Source organism: Lepidothrix coronata, unplaced genomic scaffold, assembly GCF_001604755.1.
Source record: "Lepidothrix coronata isolate B3197 unplaced genomic scaffold, Lepidothrix_coronata-1.0 Scaffold90, whole genome shotgun sequence".
In the NCBI taxonomy this organism is placed as follows: domain Eukaryota; kingdom Metazoa; phylum Chordata; class Aves; order Passeriformes; family Pipridae; genus Lepidothrix; species Lepidothrix coronata.
The window spans coordinates 2798936-2819712 of NW_016690270.1; the positions used below are offsets into that span (position 1 = coordinate 2798936).

The 20777-nt window shown below is 47.6% G+C and overlaps 1 protein-coding gene and 1 long non-coding RNA gene across 6 annotated transcripts in view; both read left to right on the forward strand.

The window, feature by feature from the left end:
• Window positions 1–20777, forward strand: part of KCND3 (potassium voltage-gated channel subfamily D member 3) — a 128032-nt gene extending 107255 nt beyond the window's left edge. For all 5 annotated transcript variants that reach the window (XM_017821464.1, XM_017821461.1, XM_017821462.1 and 2 more), the window contains 2 exons: window positions 11434–11535; window positions 19675–20777. In XM_017821464.1, the coding sequence (XP_017676953.1) occupies window positions 11434–11535; window positions 19675–19914 (342 nt within the window). In that variant the 3' untranslated portion in view covers window positions 19915–20777. The remainder of the gene's footprint in view (window positions 1–11433; window positions 11536–19674) is intronic.
• On the forward strand, window positions 3778–7347 carry LOC108500494. Its single transcript, XR_001875861.1, has 3 exons — window positions 3778–3965; window positions 5405–5551; window positions 7257–7347. It is a non-coding gene; the product is annotated as an uncharacterized LOC108500494 (long non-coding RNA).

Below are 20777 nucleotides of genomic sequence, written 5' to 3' on the forward strand. Positions count from 1 at the left end.
GTGCAGGTGAAGACACCAAGCCCTCAAAAGCACATTTAAAGCAGTTTTGGACAGGCTCAGGAAGCACACAGAGGTGGAGGGGCTGCTGAAGGGTTTGGAAATAGGAAAACCAGCCTAAAGCAAATGGTTTCTAGAGCAGCCCCCCGAAGGTTAAAATTTGACTGAGTTGTTCTAGATCTCAGTTTGGGGGAAAACAAAGAGTGGTCCCTTACACAATGAGGTAGGAACAACAGGAGGAGAAATGTAAATGCTCAGATGCTGTGGGGGGAAAAAAAGAAAAAGGAAAAAAGAAAAAAAACCTGTTTGAAGTGCATTTATCCTTTAATGGTTAGATTTGCTAAATGAGCCGAGATCCTGGAATGGCTGATAATCTCAGGAGGATTGGCATTGGTTTTAGTGGTGCATTTCACAGGGGCTAAACTGGATCTGTCTGCAAATATAAAACTTCAGTAATCACAGTGCTTGGTTTCAAGCCTGCAGTAAATATGCTTTTGACGACCGCAGCCTCTTAGTCTGTTCAATTCATTTCATTTATTATCTGCTGGCCTTTGACTCCCTGAGAACAAGCAGTGCACTGCAAAAGCCTCGAGACACGCTTCTCATTTCATCCCCCAGGTTGTAAAGCTCCCAAGAAAGGGTCAAACAAACACAGATTTAGGCAAGGCAAGGACTACGCTGGGCAAAATGGTTTTGTAGAGCTGCTCTCACACAGAACCATAATATCAGACTGAAAACTGTCTCACAGGCTATCAGAGGGCAGCTGGGATATTTAGGTGAAGCAGAGAAGTGGACACATTGTCTGGTGGATGAATCAAAGCATTCAGTCATGGAGCAGAGGAGAGGGAAAAGCTGCATCCTTTCAGATGAGGAAGTAGATGGAGGAAGGTTGTTCCAGACAAGGAGAGCTCCTCGTGAGATGGTTGCACACAGGCAGCTCTGACTGTGCAGCCTGAGGAAGAGGTAACTATGGAGATGCTTAAAAGGGGCCTGAGCCAAAAGGAAGGAAGAGTAAGGACACAAATGTGTGATTGTTCCCTGAGAGACACGTCAGAAACAGGCAGTTGCAGAGCTGGAGGCACAGCAAGCAGGGCTGGAGGGAGCAGGGGGCATGGAGAGGGGAGCTGGTGATGAGGAGAACGCTGAACACTGGATTTGTGTCATCCCTGCACCCAGGAGAAAGACATCCCACACACCTGCCAATAACCAGGCCGTTGGAATAACTGATTTGCTCCCGAGCAGGGGAGTCAGCTTTGAAACGTTCTGTTTTCCAGCTGACACCCTAAATTTTGGAGGTGGGTTTAGTGAACTTCGGAGCGTGGAGAACAGAAGGGCCAGAAAAAGCGACTGGAGCAGAGCTGTGAGCTGTCTAAGGAGAGCTCACAACAGAACATGAGTCAGTCCCCAGCAGGGGATGGGGTTGGGAACTTAAGGAGAGGGAGAAACAATAAGGTTAAAACTGGAGCTGGCTGACATTTAAAAAACATGGGTTTTTTTCAACCACGACGAATCTGTGTGGAATATGTTTTTGTTGTTGTTGATATTTAACAGTCTTTGACAGGGGGGGAAAAAAAGCTCTTTTGTTATTTTTTTTAAAGATATTTCAACTTTGCTGGGGTAGGTACCTCTTTCTCTTCCTCCTCTGTTTGCTGTTTGTCACATCCTTTAGTACAGTTCAAGGTGGGGGGGGCAGAAAAAAAACACCAAAGAAACAAATAAGCCAACCAGGAATCCTGCCTCTCATCTTTCATATCATCGAGGAAAGCAAAATGACATTTTCCATCAGTTCAGCTTGTTCAAATTCCCTGAGCCCCAAATTGCATAAGACAAGAAGAGATCTCCTCTGAAAGGAAGGGCTCAAATCCCTGAGCTACAGCTTATAGGTTCAGCCTCCAAAGCCATCCCATACATCCAAATAGTAAAGCCTGTTGTCAATAGTGGCCCAGTGCCCAGCTGAAATTACTTCCACACACGTCCAGAAGCTGCTCTGCATTTATTCCATGCCTTGAGGCCCTTTCACATCACGTCTCCATCACCAGATAACAGCTTACAACACACAAGGACCCAGCTAATCCATCCCCGAGGTCTGTCCTTGGTCACCTCAGCACCAGGGTGTCTCTCTCCTCAGCCTTTGGAAGCCCAGGTTTGTGTGGCAGCCTCTGTCCAGATGGCTCCATTATGTAGCACAGTTGGTAGGATTTGTTATGGATAATGTTGCCCACTCCATCCCAGATGTCTGAATAAATGCAGGCTGAAATCGCCTCGTCAAGGAGACCTGGCTGCAAAACATTCGGCAAAAAAAGGTTGGAAAGCCCTATCCTGCTCTTTGGAATTGGCTTCTGGTGATCAGGTTCTTTGCTGTTACCTTTAGCACCTAGTTAATATTTTACCACCCTGCCTAAATAACCACAATTGAGTGGGCTGGGCACAGTTTAGCCCCCAGCAGTTCCCAAGCTCCACAATGAACACGGCTCAGCCCCAGCACGTGGTTATGTCTGGATTAATGGATATGGATACATCCACTGGGCCAGGAAAAAAAACATCACTGAAGTGGGTGGAATCGGTAGTAGAGCTTATTGTGGTTAGTAATTCATAGCGTGGCAGCAATAAGCAAATGCAGGATGGCACTCGTGGCTGGCACTGGCAGTGCTGGGGTGGCAGCAGGGGGGTCTCTGATCACCTCTCAGGTCCATGGGAACACTCTGTGGGCAACCAGCACATCCCCAAGGGCCACTGCAGCCCTTCCCTGCTCACACACTGCCACATGTCTCACACAGCCCACCTCGAGCAGCCCGAAGAAGCTCATTCCTCCCACTCCACCCAGCAGCAGTGGCCGGCAAAGTCTGACTCAGAACGAGCCTCTGTAGTTTGAAGGTCGTGAATATCCCATCAAACAGTAACTGCTGGTAACTTCTACATCACATCAGGCTTTAAACCAGCACGAGGCAGGTGCTCTCCAGGCACGAGCCCTCCTCTTTCATCTCCCTATTTAGTCAAACTCTGACACCACGGCAGCATCACCCTTCCTTACTTCCCTCTGTGACTCCTTTATTCATGCCTAAAACTGGGATAAATCCACTTCCTTCCCTGGCTCAGTGGATTCTTGCAGAGGCCATGAAGTGAAACCATCTTATGGCCATAACGATCACACCCAGGGTTTTTAATTTGCCCATCAGAGCTTTCTGTGCTCGCAGCTCTCGCTCTCTCAACCACCCAAGGCAGAAATGACAGCGTGAGCTTTCCTGACCGGCCACAGAGAGCAGGAAACGCTGTCAGAGAATGGTTAACGAGCAGGCGGGGGAATCCAGAGCGTGCATCAAACTCACACAGATAACAAACACCCCCCAAAAAAATATCTACGTGGGGAAGCCACAGCCTGGCCGCGAGCACCGCGCGGGAAGGGGAGGCGGCTCAATCCACAAATTGCTCGGTAGGAAACGGTCCCTCGTTTCTCCTCTGCCTCGGTACGGCAGAACCCGTGTTCACGATGCAAACCGAGGTAATTCCAGCCGCCTGTTCCCGGTGGAAGCGCAGCCGTTCAGCCCGAGCTCCCGCGGACACGGCGGCAAAGAGCGATGCCAGGCGACAAAGAGCGATGCCAGGCGCTGCCCGCGGCTCGTCCCTGTCACACGCGGGCGAGCAGCAGCCCCGGCAGCGCTTGAGTCAGGACAATTAGGAGCCGTTCCAGCAGGGCAGTGATGCTGGAACGCCCAGACCAGGGCCAGAGCAGCGTGTAGCCATGACGACTCCGCAGCTCTTGTGACAAGCCGGGAGCGCTCCAGCGGCCGGGACGGATCCAGGCGAGGCTTCTCCCGCCGCATCTGCCAGCCCGGCACGGGGCCAGCGTGTTGTGGCTGTCAGCGCAAGGACGGCAGCCCAGACACACGTTTTCCCCGAAGCCTCCGCTCGAACACGGCCGCGGGAAGGGTTTGAGGTGGATTTTCCCCCACACACACACATTGCAAGAGGTTTGTCCCCAGACACGCCAAGAGCAAGAGGGACAAGCGGGAGCAGCTTCTGTGAGAAAGGAATTGCACCGTGACTTTGTTGGCGTGTGATGAGTTCTGAGCGATTTTGTTTGCCGGCAAGAGACACTTTTCTCGATTAATTCTCAATGAATGCTGAAAACTTGCAGCACAGAGAAGAGGGATGGAGCACGGAACCCCCTTTACTCCTCTCAGTGGGTACCTGCCCCACTGACACACACTGACACCAAGTGCTGGAGCGTGTCCAGGGAAGGGGCTGGAGCTGGGGAAGGGGCTGGAGCACCAGGAGCAGCTGAGGGAGCTGGGAGAGCTCAGCCTGGAGAAAAGGAGACTCAGGGGGGACCTTCTGGCTCTGCAACTCCCTGACAGGAGGATGGATGCAGGGAGGTCTGGCTCTGCTCCCAGGGAACAAGGGACAAGAGGAGAGGGAACAGCCTCAAGCTGTGCCCAGGGAGGGTCAGGTTGGACACCAGGAGGAATTTCTGCCTGGAAAGGGTGGTCAGGCACTGGAAGGGGCTGCCCAAGGAGGTGTTGGAGTCCCCATCCCTGGAGGTGTCCAAGGAAGGACTGGACGTGGCCCTCAGTGCTCTGGGCTGGGGGACAAGGAGGGGACGGTCACAGGTTGGACTCGATGACCTTGGAGGTCTTTTCCAACCTAAAGGATTCTGTAACTGCCAGGGAGCAGGACAACAGCCCCACCATCATCTCTTCCCCTGGGGCTTCGCTCCGTGGGGGAGAACAAAGAACACAAATTTTACAGACTCGCTTATTTTTTCTCCCATTTCAAGGCTTTTTGGTCACTGGCCCCATCCCACCCCCCCAGGTTTTCATCACCTCCTTGGGCAGGTGTGAGCAGCCCTATGTGAGCAGTTCCCTTCCCCTTCTGCAGCCAACACAGGCCTCCACATCATTAATTAGGTTCATCTATCAGGCCCAGTGAGTTGGCATGTGACACCAGATCAAATTCTCTTAATTTCTCCATCCCCTGAATACTTTATAGCCATTAATTAGGGGTGTGAGCTGTGTGAAAGATGTTACAAGAGCGAGATCTGGAAACATAGATTAAAAAAAAGACAGACAGATAAATCACAGACAGACAGATGCTCATCACACTCGGCTTCCAGTGAAACACAGAACCTTATTTTAGATTAATAGAGAGCAGCAACATCTCTATTAATGAGGCAGAAAAACATGAGGATCTTCTCTTGATATTTATTAAGTAATACATTTCTAGACAAATTCTGACCCTGATTTAAACCCCATAACAACTCTATCTATTCCAGATTATTCCCATTGCAACTGGGCACCTCTTTAACCACCATTCCTCAGAGCAATTTTGACCCAAGCTCTAAAATCTCTTCTAGCACTAAAAATATTTTTAAAAAAAGCCCATGTAGGGATTTCTTTTATCATTATTTCAGGAAGGGGAAAAGAAGGGAAGAGAGCTGGCTTTGTCAGTCAGCTGGACTGGTAGCGTGGGAACTTCAGCACAGAGGAAGCTTTGAATTCCAGCCAAGATGCAGCAACTGTGTAAAACATAATTCCATCAAGGAAAAACTGTCCCTAAGGTCAGTTCTTATAGAGATCAAGGTCTGACTGTAACCCATATTGGGTGGATGAATACATAGGTAACTTGAAAAAGGTATTAAAAATAAGCAGAGGATAAAAATATGAAATGGCCTCAAAAAAAGCCTACTATTTAAATGTCAAAGAAAGGGATAAAGTGAGAATTGTCAAGCTCTATTAAAAAAAAAAAAAAAGTGAAGTTTATTTTGTTCTTCCCTGAAAAATGAAGAAAACACCAGAAAGGGGATGGTCTGTGTGAAAAGAAAATGACAGTACAATGGCAACTGAGTAAAAGTGGCAATGAATAAACAGAGGCTGGAAATCAGAAGTTTTCTAAACAGAAGAATAAATTTCTGAAATAAACGCCCTGTAGGAGTAAGAGCTTCACTAAGTTTGAGCCAGAGCTTGTAAATCTCAGGATGAAAACGTACAAAAAGTAGTTTACAATAGAGAGGGACCAGTCCTGGTGCTCCAGGGGCTTCCTCCGTTTCTCTGTGAACTTTGCATATTATGATAATTTTAAAATTCTCTGTTTAATCAGCCAGGATATCTGTGACTGGTAGAGAAGCCCAGATCCATTAAACTCCATATTCTGTGCATTGTTCTATAAATAGGTTGAACATCATGTTCTTCGGTGTTGGAAAAGATTAAACGATAAAGTTCATTTGAAATGATGTTCTGTTGCTTTAATGGTGCCAAGGGTAAGGTAGGATTAAAAGGAGAGATACAGAGGAGGAGAGGGGAATCTTTCATCTCTGGAAAGTAATGAAGAGGCCCAAAATAAGATCAAGGTCTGACTGTAAGTGGTTCTATCAAATTATATAGGAATATAATGAGTTCTACACTATCTAATTTCCATATGCAGCTCTATAATGTCTCCCCCCAAAGCAGAAGTGACAGGATATTTAAACTCAACTCAAAAGCTGTTTAATGTAAAGATTGGAGAGGAAGGAAATTTTAAATGTGCATACTTTTGTTTCTTAGGGAGGGGAGGGGGGGGATAGGTTAAAAGGAGAAAAAAAAAAATGTAGTTTTAGAGCATGTAACAGTTCTGTGCCTCCACTGCCTGCCCATTACCACGGCCAGATGGACCATGGCAAGCAGAATAACAACTAGTTCTTATTATATGGACCATTTGCTTTTTAAACAGCCATGATTCCACTCAGCATTCAAACACGTGTAACAACCCCCAGCCCTGATTTCCCTCTGTCAGAGCTGGCAAAGCAGCTTCTGGGTGTCAGGAGCAGGACAGATGATCAGTGGTGCCTCATTAGACTGAGGAAAGCACTCCACGGGCAGTAGATCCATTTAATGTCTTCTCCACTCCATTATTTTTTAAAAATGACGGGTTTTCCACGTTCTGCTCGGCAAGGAAGGGCTCCCACAGTAGGCTGGGGAGCTGGGCTGGTTCCCACCAGGTGAAGGGTCCATCCATCCCCTTCCCAAGTCACGTTTGTGCACCGAGTTCCCACTCAGAAGTACAGACTGAAGCCTCTGCTGAATTCCTCTCTGAGCTTTATGCTATAATTAGTCGAAGGTACCACAGACAAGATCATTTTAGGGAGGTGAGAACACAACTACAAGAAGATCCTTTTCTGTCATTCCATACTCCAAGCCCTGGTGTTAAGCCTGCACAAACTCCTGTTTAACTCTACAATCTGCTTGTTGCCCTTTCCATATCCTAAAATCAGCCACGTTTCTTTCCAGTTAGAATTAAAGCCCAAACCCCAAACTAGCAACGGATGCAGAAAAACGCAAGACTGGCTGTGATGTTTCACCTTGAGAATAAAAATCAGATATTCTCTTGATTACTTCTGAGAGCAGCTTCATTTCAGCCTTAAAAGGACCGGCGGTGCACCCAAACTGCAGCAGCCACCAATAGGTCTATTCAAATTCAAACTACTAATTGTTTAGGAATTAGCATGTGAAACACCGTTAATTATCTCGTGGGGCTACGTTTTCTGCCAGGAATCCTCTGAGCGTGGTTTCAGCAGATAAAAGTAGAAGGAGTGTGGATGGAGCACCTCTTAACACCAGGAAAGGCTGAGGGAGCTGGGATTGTTTAGATTAAAAAAGAGAAAGCTCAGAGGGATCTTATTGATGTATATATGTTAAGATATATAAATATATACCTGGATATATATTAAATATATATATACACCAATTTATATACAATATCTATCTATTCAGGTACTCAGGTTTCCATCTTTGGAGATCCTCAAAAGCCACCTGGACACAGGTCTGGGCAACTGGGTGTAGGTGGCCCTGTTTGAGAAGGAAAGCTGGACCAGATGCCCCATGACATGACTCCCAGAGGTCCCTTCCAACCTCAGCCATCCTGTGAAGGTTAATTTTAATAAGAGCTCCAGTCTCAGGAGGGAGAGGTGGGTACAGGACCTGTGCACTTATCACTGACACACAGGTACTGCAGTCACTCCTCGCTCAAGTGCTGAGGGTCTGGAAAGCTGAAGATGTCTGGCAAATATGAAATTATGTCACAGGCTGTAGCTTAATAGTTTATTAGACCACATAAATCAAGAGTGAACGTTATCTCCATAAGAACTAGATGAAAATCATTAATAAATAATAATTAGCTGTTTCCTGAGCCTGCCATCTGGTAAGCAGTTTTCCCAGCCAGCAGCTCCTGCTCCTTGCACTTCTCCCAAAAGCTAGAAGATGAACTCAGGCTGGTTTTTTTTCCTCCTCTACCAGTCCCCTTGGGAAGTGCAGATACCCAGGATGCTGAAATCCTCCCCACTGCACCTCAGCTCTCCACCTGTACAGGTCTTCACTCCTTATCCCAAGCCTCCAGTTTCCCAAAAAAACAGTAAAACCCCAGAAGTTGTCGAGCCCTGCCTTCCATCCTGCCCTCAGAAACACGTGGGCTCCAAGATAACCAAATTAATCATTCTAACCTGTAAGTGGCTGTCATTAGTATTATTATTTTCATCATATAAATTATCTTCCAGATTAGGTCATATGCATTTTGAGATCCTGTGGTTTCCTAGCAACTCCTCTCCCCACTCTCCGTGCAGACACAGTGTGCTGCTTTCTTTTCCTTTTTTAGACTCTCTGTGCAGGGGTTATATTCAGCAACAGTGATCTCAGGCCTGGCCCTGATGACCTTTAGTCTGTCACATTTTGGGGGATAAGATGCAAAAGGCACCTATTCCCCCCCAACTCCCTCAAAAAAAAAAAAAAAAAAGACATTTGCAGCACAAAGGCAGAAAACCACAGTCCTCCAGTTGTCCATCTGTGTCCTCAGACCAGGAGCACTGAGCTCTGCAGGGCAGGGAGGACAAAAACATAACCACAGGTGGTAAAAACAGGCAGAATTTGGAGGATCTTAAAACCCTTTTTCGCTGTCAGGCTTGACCAAAGTAGCACATCCCACATAAACAGACAACAGGTACCTAAATACACAAAGCTTGTGGTGCTTGAGCGAGAAGCTTCCCAAATAATTCCCATTTAACACAGACTTCCACCTAAAAACCTGAACTGTTGTTTCAGAGTTGTTTCTAGTCCAGTGCAGGAAACTGTCTGCAGGGCCAAACCAATTTTAGGCACCCATTTTAATTAACTTCTCTAGCTGAGTTAATCAAGATATCTCCCAAATTTAATCACGATGGGGACGCGGAGCTGGGCGATGTGACGATCCCAGACAATCCTTTGTGTGAGGAGAATGGGATTAACTTCTGTCCTGCCCCACTGACATTTTTTAAAATAACAACGTCTGTTCTAAACTACAAAAGCTGTGGGGCTTAATTATTTAGATAGCTGGTGGCCCTGTTTCAAAAAGAAAAAGAGAACAGACCTCAGAAATGAACCAGCTTCAGTCCACATGGAGTACAGCTATTAATATTTGATCCCCTGCTAGCCTGGAGGCAAAGGGAATAATGTTCATTACAACAGCCTGAGACTGAATCCACTTGAACAATTGACTGAACTGGAGGTGAGGAGGAAACCTTTCCTGCTACAGGTGAGCTGAGCTGGGCTACTCTGGCAATTCCTCCAGCAGAGGAGCTGATGTTTGGTCGAGCACAGAAAAAAAAGGGAATTTTCAGGGGTGGCCCTCAGAGCCTCCCTGTAAAGATCATTACTGCACCCAAAATCCAGTCTTAAGATCACTGAGAAAAGTAAGGAACAGAGATACAAAGGCATATACCTGCATATAGAAGAAATAATTACATTTCCATTAAATTACCAGGAACAGACAGGCAATGGCACTTCACTGGGAAATGGAATATCCTTCAGTCCCTTATCCCCTGCTCTCTCCCCCTGATCCATAGGAGTCTCAATGGATTTTTGGATTACAGCCTCAGGCCAATCTTACTCGGGGCCTAAAGCAACACAGCAGGGTGGGAAAGTTTTCAGAGAAAACTGAAGCTCCAATTTCACTTTCTTGTTGTATTCCCAGTCTAAATCTTGCAAATACAACCCGTGCCCCTTTCTCAGGGTGACCAGATTGGACCTTGGCCCCAGCACAGAGATTTCACTCTCAGATGCTGATTGGGAGCCTCAGCATTAAAATGGGACAGTGAAATCTAGGTGAAGTATAGAAAATAAAGTCAATTTTGGATGTCCTCATTTTGGGGGGGGGTCAAAAGACGACCTATTTTTCAGACTGGTCATAGCCTGTGTCACCCAGTTAAAGCTGCAAACTGGTCCCCTGGGCATGTCTTTGCCTGGGAAATTGTCTGTTTGAGCAGAAGGTCTCGAGGTTAAAGAAATCTTTCAACCATTGAAGGCCAGAGTCACTCACACACTCCCAGGAATAAAGCTCCTGGAATGACAGTGCTCCCTGGACCCACTGCAGATACTTTATTCTTCCTACAGTGTCTACCCATTAGCACCTCTAATTAGAAGGCAAAATCACGAGCTCCATGTTATTTAAGGGATTATGCAGCATTTTAAAACTACAGCACAATGTAATTATTTTTTAATAGCCGCAGCTATTTCATGTATTTACTTTTAATGGTGTTTGAGTCATAAATTAACTGTAGAAAAAGGCAAATCAGCACTTGACGGAGGAGCAGGCAGCAATTGGGGAAAAAAAAATGAAATGCTAAAAGGAATGATCAAAAATTATCAAAAAGGAAGAGGGCATTAATTTTTCTTGTTTGCTTTGTTCTGGGCTGCCTTTTATCATCTAACTTGTCCCCCTGGAGATCTAGAAGGTCAGGGATGAATAAACACAAGGAGATTTGAATGCCTGTGTTGTTGCAGAGTGACTTCTGTCAGTTGTTAAGAGATGTGTATTTTTGGGCAGTTTTATATTATCAGACAGTAAAGTTAATAAACTAACACTGCCAAGTGACAACAGAGATGCAAGAGAACAGAGCTGGAAGATGAAGAAAGGACTAAACAACCAAGCAGGTTAGAGGGAAGGTGAGCCAGGAAAAAAAACACATGCTTGGTGCCAAACCACCCAAAATCATCCTTGTCCAAGACCTGTGCCCCTTTTTCAGGGTGCCCAGATTGGACCTTGGCCCCAGCACAGAGATTTCACTCTCAGATGCTGATTAGGAGCCTCAGCATTGAAACAGGACAGTGAAATCTGGGTGAAGTATAGAAAATAAAGTCAAAATCATCCTGGTCCGAGACAAGGCTCACCCCAAAAAGTTACAGTGAACTTTTGAAAGGGTAAAAGAAACCTCTGCACACCTCATGTCGTCTCTGGAGAGGTTTTTAACCCTCTGTGGCAGCTGAAGTGCTTCGGGTCCCGCAGACAGACCCGTGCCGGCTGTTCCAGCAGCACCTCGGCCCCTCTGCCCACCCCAGGCAGAGCGAGAACCTGACCTTTCCTTCCTCCTGCTCCTGTCCTGGCAATGCCCATCCCTCAGCGTGTCCCAGGTCCTAACTTTGCTGTCTCCCTCCCCCACAGAAAGCCCGGCTCGCCCGGATCCGCGTGGCCAAGACCGGCAGCTCCAACGCGTACCTGCACAGCAAACGCAACGGCCTCCTCAACGAAGCCCTGGAGCTCACGGTGAGTGTGGACGTGCCACTTCCTTCCACAGACCTCCCTAAAGTTCCTTGTTCCCACTCCTCTCCCTGGGATCCCTTCCCTTTCTCTCTCTCGTTGCCGCTTAATTGCTCGTTATCCAGCGTGGCGGCCTCGCACATGGAATGGTGCTGGTGAGGCCACCCCTGGAGTGCTGTGTCCAGTTCTGGGCCCCTCAGCTCAGGAAGGACATTGAGGGGCTGGAGCAGGTCCAGAGGAGAGCAACGAGGCTGGGGAAGGGACTGGAGCACAAGTGCTGTGAGGAGAGGCTGAGGGAGCTGGGGCTGTTGAGCCTGGAGAAGAGGAGGCTCAGGGGAGACCTCTTCACTCTCTGCAACTCCCTGACAGGAGGGGGGAGCCGGGGGGGGTTGGTCTCCTCTTCCAGGCAACTCTCAGCAAGACAAGAGGGCTGGGTCTTGAGCTGTGCCAGGGGAGGTTTAGGTTGGATATTAGGAAGAATTTCTTTCCAGAGAGGGTGCTCAGCCATTGGAATGGGCTGCCCAGGGAAGGGGTGGATTCTCTGTCTCTGGAGGTTTTTAAGAAGAGACTGGATGTGGCATCAGTGCCATGGGCTGGGAACCACAGCGGGGTTGGATCAAGGGTTGGACTTGATGATCTCAGAGGTCCCTTCCAGCCCAGCTGATTCTGTGATTCTATGGTGTGGAGGCACAGCTGGAATCCAGCTGGATGGGAGGAAAAAGCTCCTGTGGGCTCCTCCTCGAGCTAGAAAAGGATCTGGCTTTCCAGCAGCAAGCACAGTTCCTTCTAATCCCTCTGGTGGTTTCCACAGCCCAGGCTCTGCCCACCCCACTCCCTTCCAGCACGCAGTCATTTGTTTTCTAAGAGCACAACATGGGCTACCTGACCATCTCCAACAGGACAGGAGAACATTCCCTAGCTCCTGATTGAGGCAGCCGGGTGGTGGGTTTATTTTTAAAGGCCCCTGGCTGTTCAGGAGGAGGGAAGCTCTGAGTGTGTCAGGTTGCTCAGCAGAACCGGCGAACATGAGGCGAGGTTATCACATTAAGCCTGATCCACGCCAGAGCAGGTATTAGCACATTTCATGGATTTCATTCCAAATAAATCAGCCTTCCATGCACATGGGAAGCAGAGAGGAGATGAAGGATGTTTAATTGAGCCACCTAGCACTCATTCATGCATCCTTTCTTGGGGTCTAATCCTTCATAAAATGTGATTTTCCCTGGCACGTCCTTGCATTTGTGTCCAGAGAAAGGGAACAGAGCTGGGGAACGGTCTGGAGAGTCAGTTCTGCTGAGGGAGCTGGGGGGGCTCAGCCTGGAGAAAAGGAGGCTCAGGGGGGACCTTCTCACTCTCTGCAACCCCCTGACAGGAGGGGGGAGCCGGGGGGAGTCGGGCTCTGCTCCCCGGGAACAAGGGACAGGATGAGGAGAAACAGCCTCCAGCTGTGCCAGGGGAGGGTCAGGTTGGACATCAGGAGGAATTTCCTCATGGAAAGGGTGGTCAGGCCTTGGAAGGGGCTGCCCAGGGGGGTGGTGGAGTCCCCACCCCTGGAGGTGTCCAAGGAAGGGCTGGACGTGGCACTCAGTGCTCTGGGCTGGGGGACAAGGTGGGGATGAGTCAAATGCCAGACTCGGTCTTGGAGGTCTTTTCCAACCTCAACAATTCCATAAAATCAAAGCTGAAAACCCTTTTCAGTTCATGGTTAAAGCTGCTCCCCAAAGCCCTGAGCCCGCTCCCAGCCCAGTTGGGTGGGCACAGCACAGGGAAGTCGTGCAGCACCTTGTTTTCCACGTGGGAAGGTGCTCAGTGCACACTGGGATACAGAAACCTGGCCCTTTACAACTGGAATCCTTTTTCAAGTGACTCTACAAAAGCACTTCACACGAAGCACAGATTTGGAAGGTGGGGGGCCCAGATCAGTTGCTGTTCTCCCCTCCAAAACAAGTTTGATCCTTCTGGCTACACACCCAACGTTATCTCCTGCTCTATGAATGGCAGCAACACTCAAAAAAACCTGTTTCTTGAACCATATGTTGCTGTTGAGCAGCTCAAGAGAAGTTTCTTTATCAAGTAAAGACCAGGCAGGCTGGTCACACCTATTCCAGAACCTCATCCCCATCCAGGAAAGGCTCAGGGAAACCAACTCTGCTGGGATTCTGCTTTTTCACTACCCAGAAACAGGCAAAAATATTTGACTAAAAATTGAAAATTTCCTTTTAAGCTTTAGATTTCTGGGTTTTTTAAAAAAAAACGCCAGGAGAGCTTAGCAGGGACACTCAGTTTGCACTTGATCTTCCAGCCTGTCATCCCACCAAGAGTCTCCTCACTTCTCTTGTCAACCAAAACTCCCTGCCAAGACCACTCAGGGAAGAGCAGCTGACTCACCAATGCTTAAAGTCCAAAATGCAGGAGGTTGAGAGAAATATTTGGCTGAATGGGCTCATTTCTTGGCACCTGCCCAAAAATCAGCGGGAAAGGGATCGTTTTGTTGGCTACAAAGCTCCTGTAGACACAGGAACTAAAACAAAAACATTCCTAAAGAGGTTCTAGAGGATTTTTTTTTACCTATTGATAACTAAATTTAGATATATAGCAACACCTAGAGCAGGTTTTTGCAGGGTTTTCTGGGTGCAACTTGCTTTCTGGTGGGTTTATAACTCTCAATCAGAGGCACGGGGTGGTTTGGGTTGGAAGGGACCTAAAGATGATCTGGTTTCAACCCCCTGCATTGGACAGGGAATCTGCCACTAGATGGAAGGTTGAAATGCTGACATGACTCCCCCACAGCCCAGTAAGATCCACAAATCCCACTCTGAAAAGCACTAAATACTGTGTACATTGGTATTAACACTCTGTAAGAAAATATCCCCACCTGAAGGAACTCCCTGTTGAAATGGTCAAAGAGTTATGTGACACGTGGGAATATAATTTTTTTCATTCACTAAATTACTACATTTTTATTAATTTATTAAAAGAAGAAACTTGCCAAAGCCATGCCTGGCACCTGCACAACCACCAGGAAATGGTCTTTGACTACCTGAGGACCTGAATCAAAACCCAACATGTCCCTCCATCCCCAGGTAGTGGCATTAATTAATTACAGGGCTGCAGAACATCCTCTCTTTACATGACCATTTTAACTCCACGAGGCAGGATTTCATGTCCTTTCGTTTCATGGCAGCAGAACAAACCATTCTGAAGGGTACAAAATGTGAATGACAGCCTAGTCTAGACAGCCAAATTTTTTAAGCTGTAAAAATATGAAGGAATGTGACTCCTGCAGTTGCTATATTTAGGCACCAAAATATTATCTCCATACTGTGCATATTTGTCAGTCAAATTAGGATCAAACTGCTTCAGTGGTCAGGTGCACATCCCATTTTGACACCTTGCCCGGGATTCTTGCTCACAGTAATGGGCTGCACATGGCCAGATTGCCTTAGGGCTGGTGTGTCACCCAGCAGCAATTCCAACTGCAATTACTCCGTGGCCATGAGCAGATATTATCACTTCCATCAGCAGCAATCCCACATGTGTTATTGTTTTACAAGGGCCCAGCACATTGCCTGGCACTCTGACACTCGGAGGGGTCACAAAACAACTGCCCCACGACATAGCCTGGCTGGGGCTCTGCAGTCAAACTAATAAATTGGAAAATAAGGACTGTTCAGGATTCCAGAATGTGTGCCAGAATGTCCTTTCATTAGCACCAGAATGAAGGCACTGACACCGTCTTCCCAGGGAACAGCACGTCTCCAGCCCGTGGCCTGCTATCAAAGCAAAGAAAGAGGGAAGAAAAGGATTCATCCAAGGACAGCAGCAGGAAGGAGATCTGCTTCCAGCAAGAATACAGGCTCTTGCTTCACAAACATGTGGATTTGTGGCATTTGCCATCTAGACACGAAGTACTCAGACTGTTTGCTTCTCATTTAGAGATTTTATTTTTCTTTTTCCAGTGGGCTTTATGTCAAATGTGCTCAAGGGATGGGTGAGCTCCTTCCCATGGCAGCAGCCTACATATCCTCTTAGCACTAATCTCCTTGTACAGCCAGCTGAAATTCCCTTTTAGCTGAAATGCTGGGAGCTGTATATCCCAGGAACAGGAGGTTTGTGAGGTCTTGTGCCTTTTCACAAGCAGAACCTGCTTAGCCATAGATAAGCCTTGGAGCTGCTCCCATAGGCAGGGACAGTCCAACCCCTGAACCAGCTCCTCTGGGTTCACCAGGGCCCAATTCTGTGTGATGGAGCACTTAAAGAGAGGCAGAGTGGAAGTATTTTGGATTTCAGTGTGTCTCAGCCTCCCTCCAGGCAACCAGCAGTTCACTGAATGTCTTCCAAGAACAAACTGAATGGCAGCTGGCACCAAATCCCTGCAAAACTGGCATCCCAGCTCCAAAAGCAAACCATCCCCTCTCCTCCCTCCTCCCCACCAGCTCCTCCATTCCAGCCAGCCTCTCCTAATGAAGACACAGATTTTGGTTGCCTGCAGTACCACTAATGCAACCTCTGTAGGTTCATTTCCCTCCACAGAGCTGTCAAAATGCCCAGTTTCTGTGATGTTGGCACTGTCACTGTCCTAGGGCAGGACTTCCAGCAGATCTCATGCCTAATTTCCACTTAGGGTGGGCTCAGTGGTTGCCTGCTCTTGGTTTCTGGAAACACTGAGCTGACTGAAAAAACACCAAAAAATCCAGAAGGAAGATAAGGTACAAGTCACAATCCCTGATATTCCACGTTATTCCTGGTCACTGCCCTTGAGTGACACGTCCCTTGAGCCATTTCCCTCAGTGACAAACCCAGCCTTGGGATGGAAGGCACAGGGAGAGGCTGAGCTGTGCTGCCAACATTCAACAATTGGCTTGAGTCTCCTGCCAGAGGTATCAAAGCTCTATCTTTGCTCTGAGATCCCATTTAGATTTCCTCACGAGCAAATCCCCATAAAAAAGATACTGTTTGCAATATATGCTCTTCCCCTGTCCTTTTCCAGTGTTTTAGTGCAGCATCCTATCTGCTTTAGGGCTTCCAAGGACCTCCATGGGAAACATTCCAGCCCAGCCTCCAGCAGAGTCAGTGCTCTCAGCAGGTACCAACAGGACCTGCTGGGTGTGTTACCTCACCAGGAGGGTTGTTAAGAAGAAAAATGGAACTGATTTTTTTGTTTTGTTTTGTTTTCTTTTGGGCCACTTCTAAAAATACTTCTGGGAATGCTCATCTTCCAAAACAACAACCAAAAAAAAAAAAAATCCATAACCTGCCTAAGATGCATTCCCCCAGGAATCTATTAATTCTGTGTACAGTAAGTCAGCTTCCTTAATGCACCACTTCAGCTGTGTTTTGGCATCTGTCAGAGACAGAGTTATTCCTTCACTTAAGGATCACAGCACCAGCCTGGAAATGGCATCCAGGAGAAGCATTTGCAGTGAATCACCGGGACACAGGGGTGTGTTTAAATGCAGTGCTTCAACTAGAGATGGATTTGACCCCCTTGGGAGCTACAGGCAATGTCTTGGCACTTCTGACAAGATGTTCTGCCGTGTCTCCCATCCCACCCATTTCCTCTCTTGAACAGCCAGATATTGCTGCTTCGTGTCTGAGCAGAGATTCAAGCCCTGCACAGCCACTTCTGACTTCAGGATTTTGGCATCACACAAAACACCAGGCACCCTTTACTTGTGGAAAGCGGAAGAACATTTTACAACACCTAATTGCTATTTTAATGGACCTCATTGTCTTTGAAAATGCCGGTCCTCAGAGACACACACAGATTAAAGTGTGATGAAATCACAGGGAGCTTCAAGACCAGGAACTTAAGTAGTAGTAGTAGTAAGAGAATATCCTTAAAAATCTGCCACCTTACAATCTTAAATCTACCACCACACAACAGAGAAAGGGAGAAAAATACTTCTGGTTCTCCCATAGCACAGAAACTCTCAAGGCAACCCCATTTGCTACTTTTCCTTTCATTTCTGAGGGGTATCTGACCATCAGATCACAGGGGAAGTAACATGCTATCCTTTGAGAAACATAAGCATCTGATTCATTGATACAGTGCAGAAATCAAAAATACAGAGCCCTGGCTTTCTCCCCCCACACCAATTCAGTCAACTAAATTGGGCTATTGCTGTTTTGATGAGTGCTTGAGACACAGTGAGCTAAACACCACTGAATTCGAGTTCCCAACCTCTCATCCACTTCTATCCCACAGGCTTCAAGCAGCTCAAGCCCCTCAGCTTAACAGGAGCAGAGAGACCAGGCTGAGACCTGGAGCTTATCCCAACCACTAAGAACTCTGCAGCCTGAGCTGTTCCTCCCCAAATCACCACACACACCTACCTGGTGCAGAAGCCAAGGGCAGAACAGCAGAAGTGTCCCAAAAAGTCCTTCCAACCCAGAGCCACGCAAACCAAAAGCAGATTATTCTCCTCCAACTCTTCTTATGCTTTCCTGGGTGGAGCCAGTCCTTTTAGCAGCTTCTCAAGCTAAATGCTCTCAGCTGTGCCCAGTTGCTCCCCAAAAGGCACAGGCTGCCTAAACACACCTGCTTTGATTCAGTTTATGAATTTGTTACCCCCATTTCAGCAGTTTGAGTGCACAGGTGAAGGTGGGGAGAGCTGGTTCCCACTTGTCCAGGATTCCTGTGCAATGAGCCAAGGATGTGGATGGTGAGGCCTCTGGACCAGGCTCTCCTTGTCCTGGTTTTGTGCTAAGTGATGCCCAGAGGGTTGCAGGTCAGTGTGCAGGACTCCTGAGTGCCGTGTTACTAAAACACAAATCACAGGCAGCCCTGCTGCTGAGAGCCATAATCCATCAGAAATGGCAGATGGGACCTTTCCTTCTGCCAAGGAACTGCTGCCATGTTTCAGGTGAACATTAACCCTCTGCCACTGCTGCACGAGGCTTCTTCATTGGAATTCTTCCCTCTGGTGACGAGGCTTCTTCATTGGAATTCTTCCCTCTGGTGACCAGTGAGAGGCTGGAGCTGTGCCAGGGGAGGTTTAGGTTGGATATCAGGAAAAAGTTCTTCCCCCAGAGGGTGGTTGGGCACTGAAGAGGCTCCCCAGGGCAGTGGGCACAGCCCCAAGGCTGCCAGAGCTCAAGGGCTGTTTGGACAATGCTCTCAGGGACAGGGTGGGATTTTGGGGTGTCCTGTGCAGGGCCAGGAGTTGGACTGGATGATCCTTGTGGGTCCCTTCCAGCTCAGGATATTCTATGATTCTAAGTATGTTTGAACAGGATAATTTGTATATATAAACTCTTCTACTCATAGTGTCTGCCTGTTCCTCCCTTCTCCCTCCCTGTCAGAGAGGGCTTGGCCACAGGAGGGGTTACACACAATCAGTTTGCACCAAACCCAGTCCCAGGACCTGCTATAACCCCCCAACAAGAACCAGACACCCCAAAAACACCCCCCCCTTTTAATACACTGTGTATTTGCCACTGTGTGGCAAACAACTGGTGACATGCACGAAGAGGAGAGACAGAGCAGGGGTTCCTGGTTTTGCAAACAGCATTAGAGTCCAAAACATGAAGCCCAGGTTCACATTTTCTGCTCCCACGTGCAGCTGTGGCTCAGGAGGTTTTGGCAAATAACACCCCCAAGTTCCAAGGGGCCCAGCACTGCACAGCCCTGAAGGTCAGGCAGAGCCAGGCTTTAGCTCAGAGAAGGCAGGACAGCTTTTGTTTTGTCTCCTAACACAGCCCAGGGTTCAGGGTACATCTGCTGGCATTCAAAGGTCACGTCAAGCTTAGAAGCCTTAATGCATTTTGGAAAAATACAACAGCACAGGTTCTTCTTCTCTTGACATTCTGGCTCCTGAGCCTTGACATCCTCTGCCAGCAGTCCTTCCCACATCTCCTCCCCAGCTGTGGAATACCTGGAAACACACAGGTTTGGGATCCAACCTGAGCTCCTCACCTCAGTTTACAACCCAAATCATTAGGAAAAAAAAAGAGGAAAACTCCTAAGAGCTGGGAAAAAAAACCTAAGAGCTGGGAAAAAAACCCTGAGAGCTGGCAGCACTGCAAATGTTATCTTTACCCCTCTGAAAGCTCGTGCTGGGACTGGTATTTCTGTTTGTTTTCGTGGTTTTACACCTGCTTTGGGTTTTGTTTCCCCCCACCCCTCTTTTCGTGGCTGTTCAGGGATCCACCGAAGAGGAACAGCACATGACTAAAGGCACCTCCTTAATCGAAAGCCAACACCACCATCTGCTGCACTGCCTGGAAAAAACAACCGTAAGTACCAACACGATCCCTCCACCCCGCCCAGGTCTGTGTGCCTGGCACGGGCTTCCCATGGATAAAGTGCCCACGGAATGCTCTGAGGTGGCCCTTGGTCAGGCACACCCAGTACCTGGTGTGTGCCAGAGGGGCTGGTTCTAAAGCTCCTCATATTCTAAAGCACTTCTATTTCCTTGTCTTCTTAAAATAATAAAAATGATCCCTGTGCAAAGGGATAAAGGTGGGATTATCTGCTGCTCCTCAGTCACCTACACCTGCACAAAGTCAGCAGCAGGTTGCTCAGTCGAGGTCGCCTGAAGGCAAAGAAGTTTTCAGCACAGAATTAGGGAGGTCCCAGAATCACAAGTTTCATTTCTTCGGCGTTTCTGAAAGAGAACTGAACTGCATTTGTCCTGTACTGTCAGTCACACATCATATCCACCCCTCATTTGTGCTAATTAGCAATAGAGGACAGTTCTGCTGCCTTAAAGAGGAAGATGCTGGTGGTGACTCCAAACCCCAGCCTGGTCACCAGTGCCAAGAGGCTGGAAAGAAAATAACCTTTAGCCCATGAGATGGCTCAGAGCAGATGAACTCTGTCAGTGGGTTTAAAGGTTACACATATCTTTTCTCATTTCAGCCTGGTTACAGGGGCAGGTAATTTATCTCAAAGCCAGCCAAGCAGTTTCTCCAGCATGACTTTTCTGTTTGCATCGTGCAAGGTGTTGGCAGTGAGAGCTTTGTTTTTTATTATTAAGTGATTGTGTATGCAGAAGTCTCTGGGAACGTTTCAGATGTTTATTTTCCAGGTTTATATAAAAGGTTCTGCAGAAAAGGAACACATTATCTATCCCATGATTCATTCTAGAGAGAATGAAGCGAGGTTAACACTTGAAATATTCATGCCTTTTTCTATCTGCATCCATCATCAAATGTACTTTTGGCTTTTTTTGACTTGCCAGAGCTTTCTTTTAGATAAATCACCTTCACTTCCATAGTTTGGTTTGTGCTGGAATAACACCACT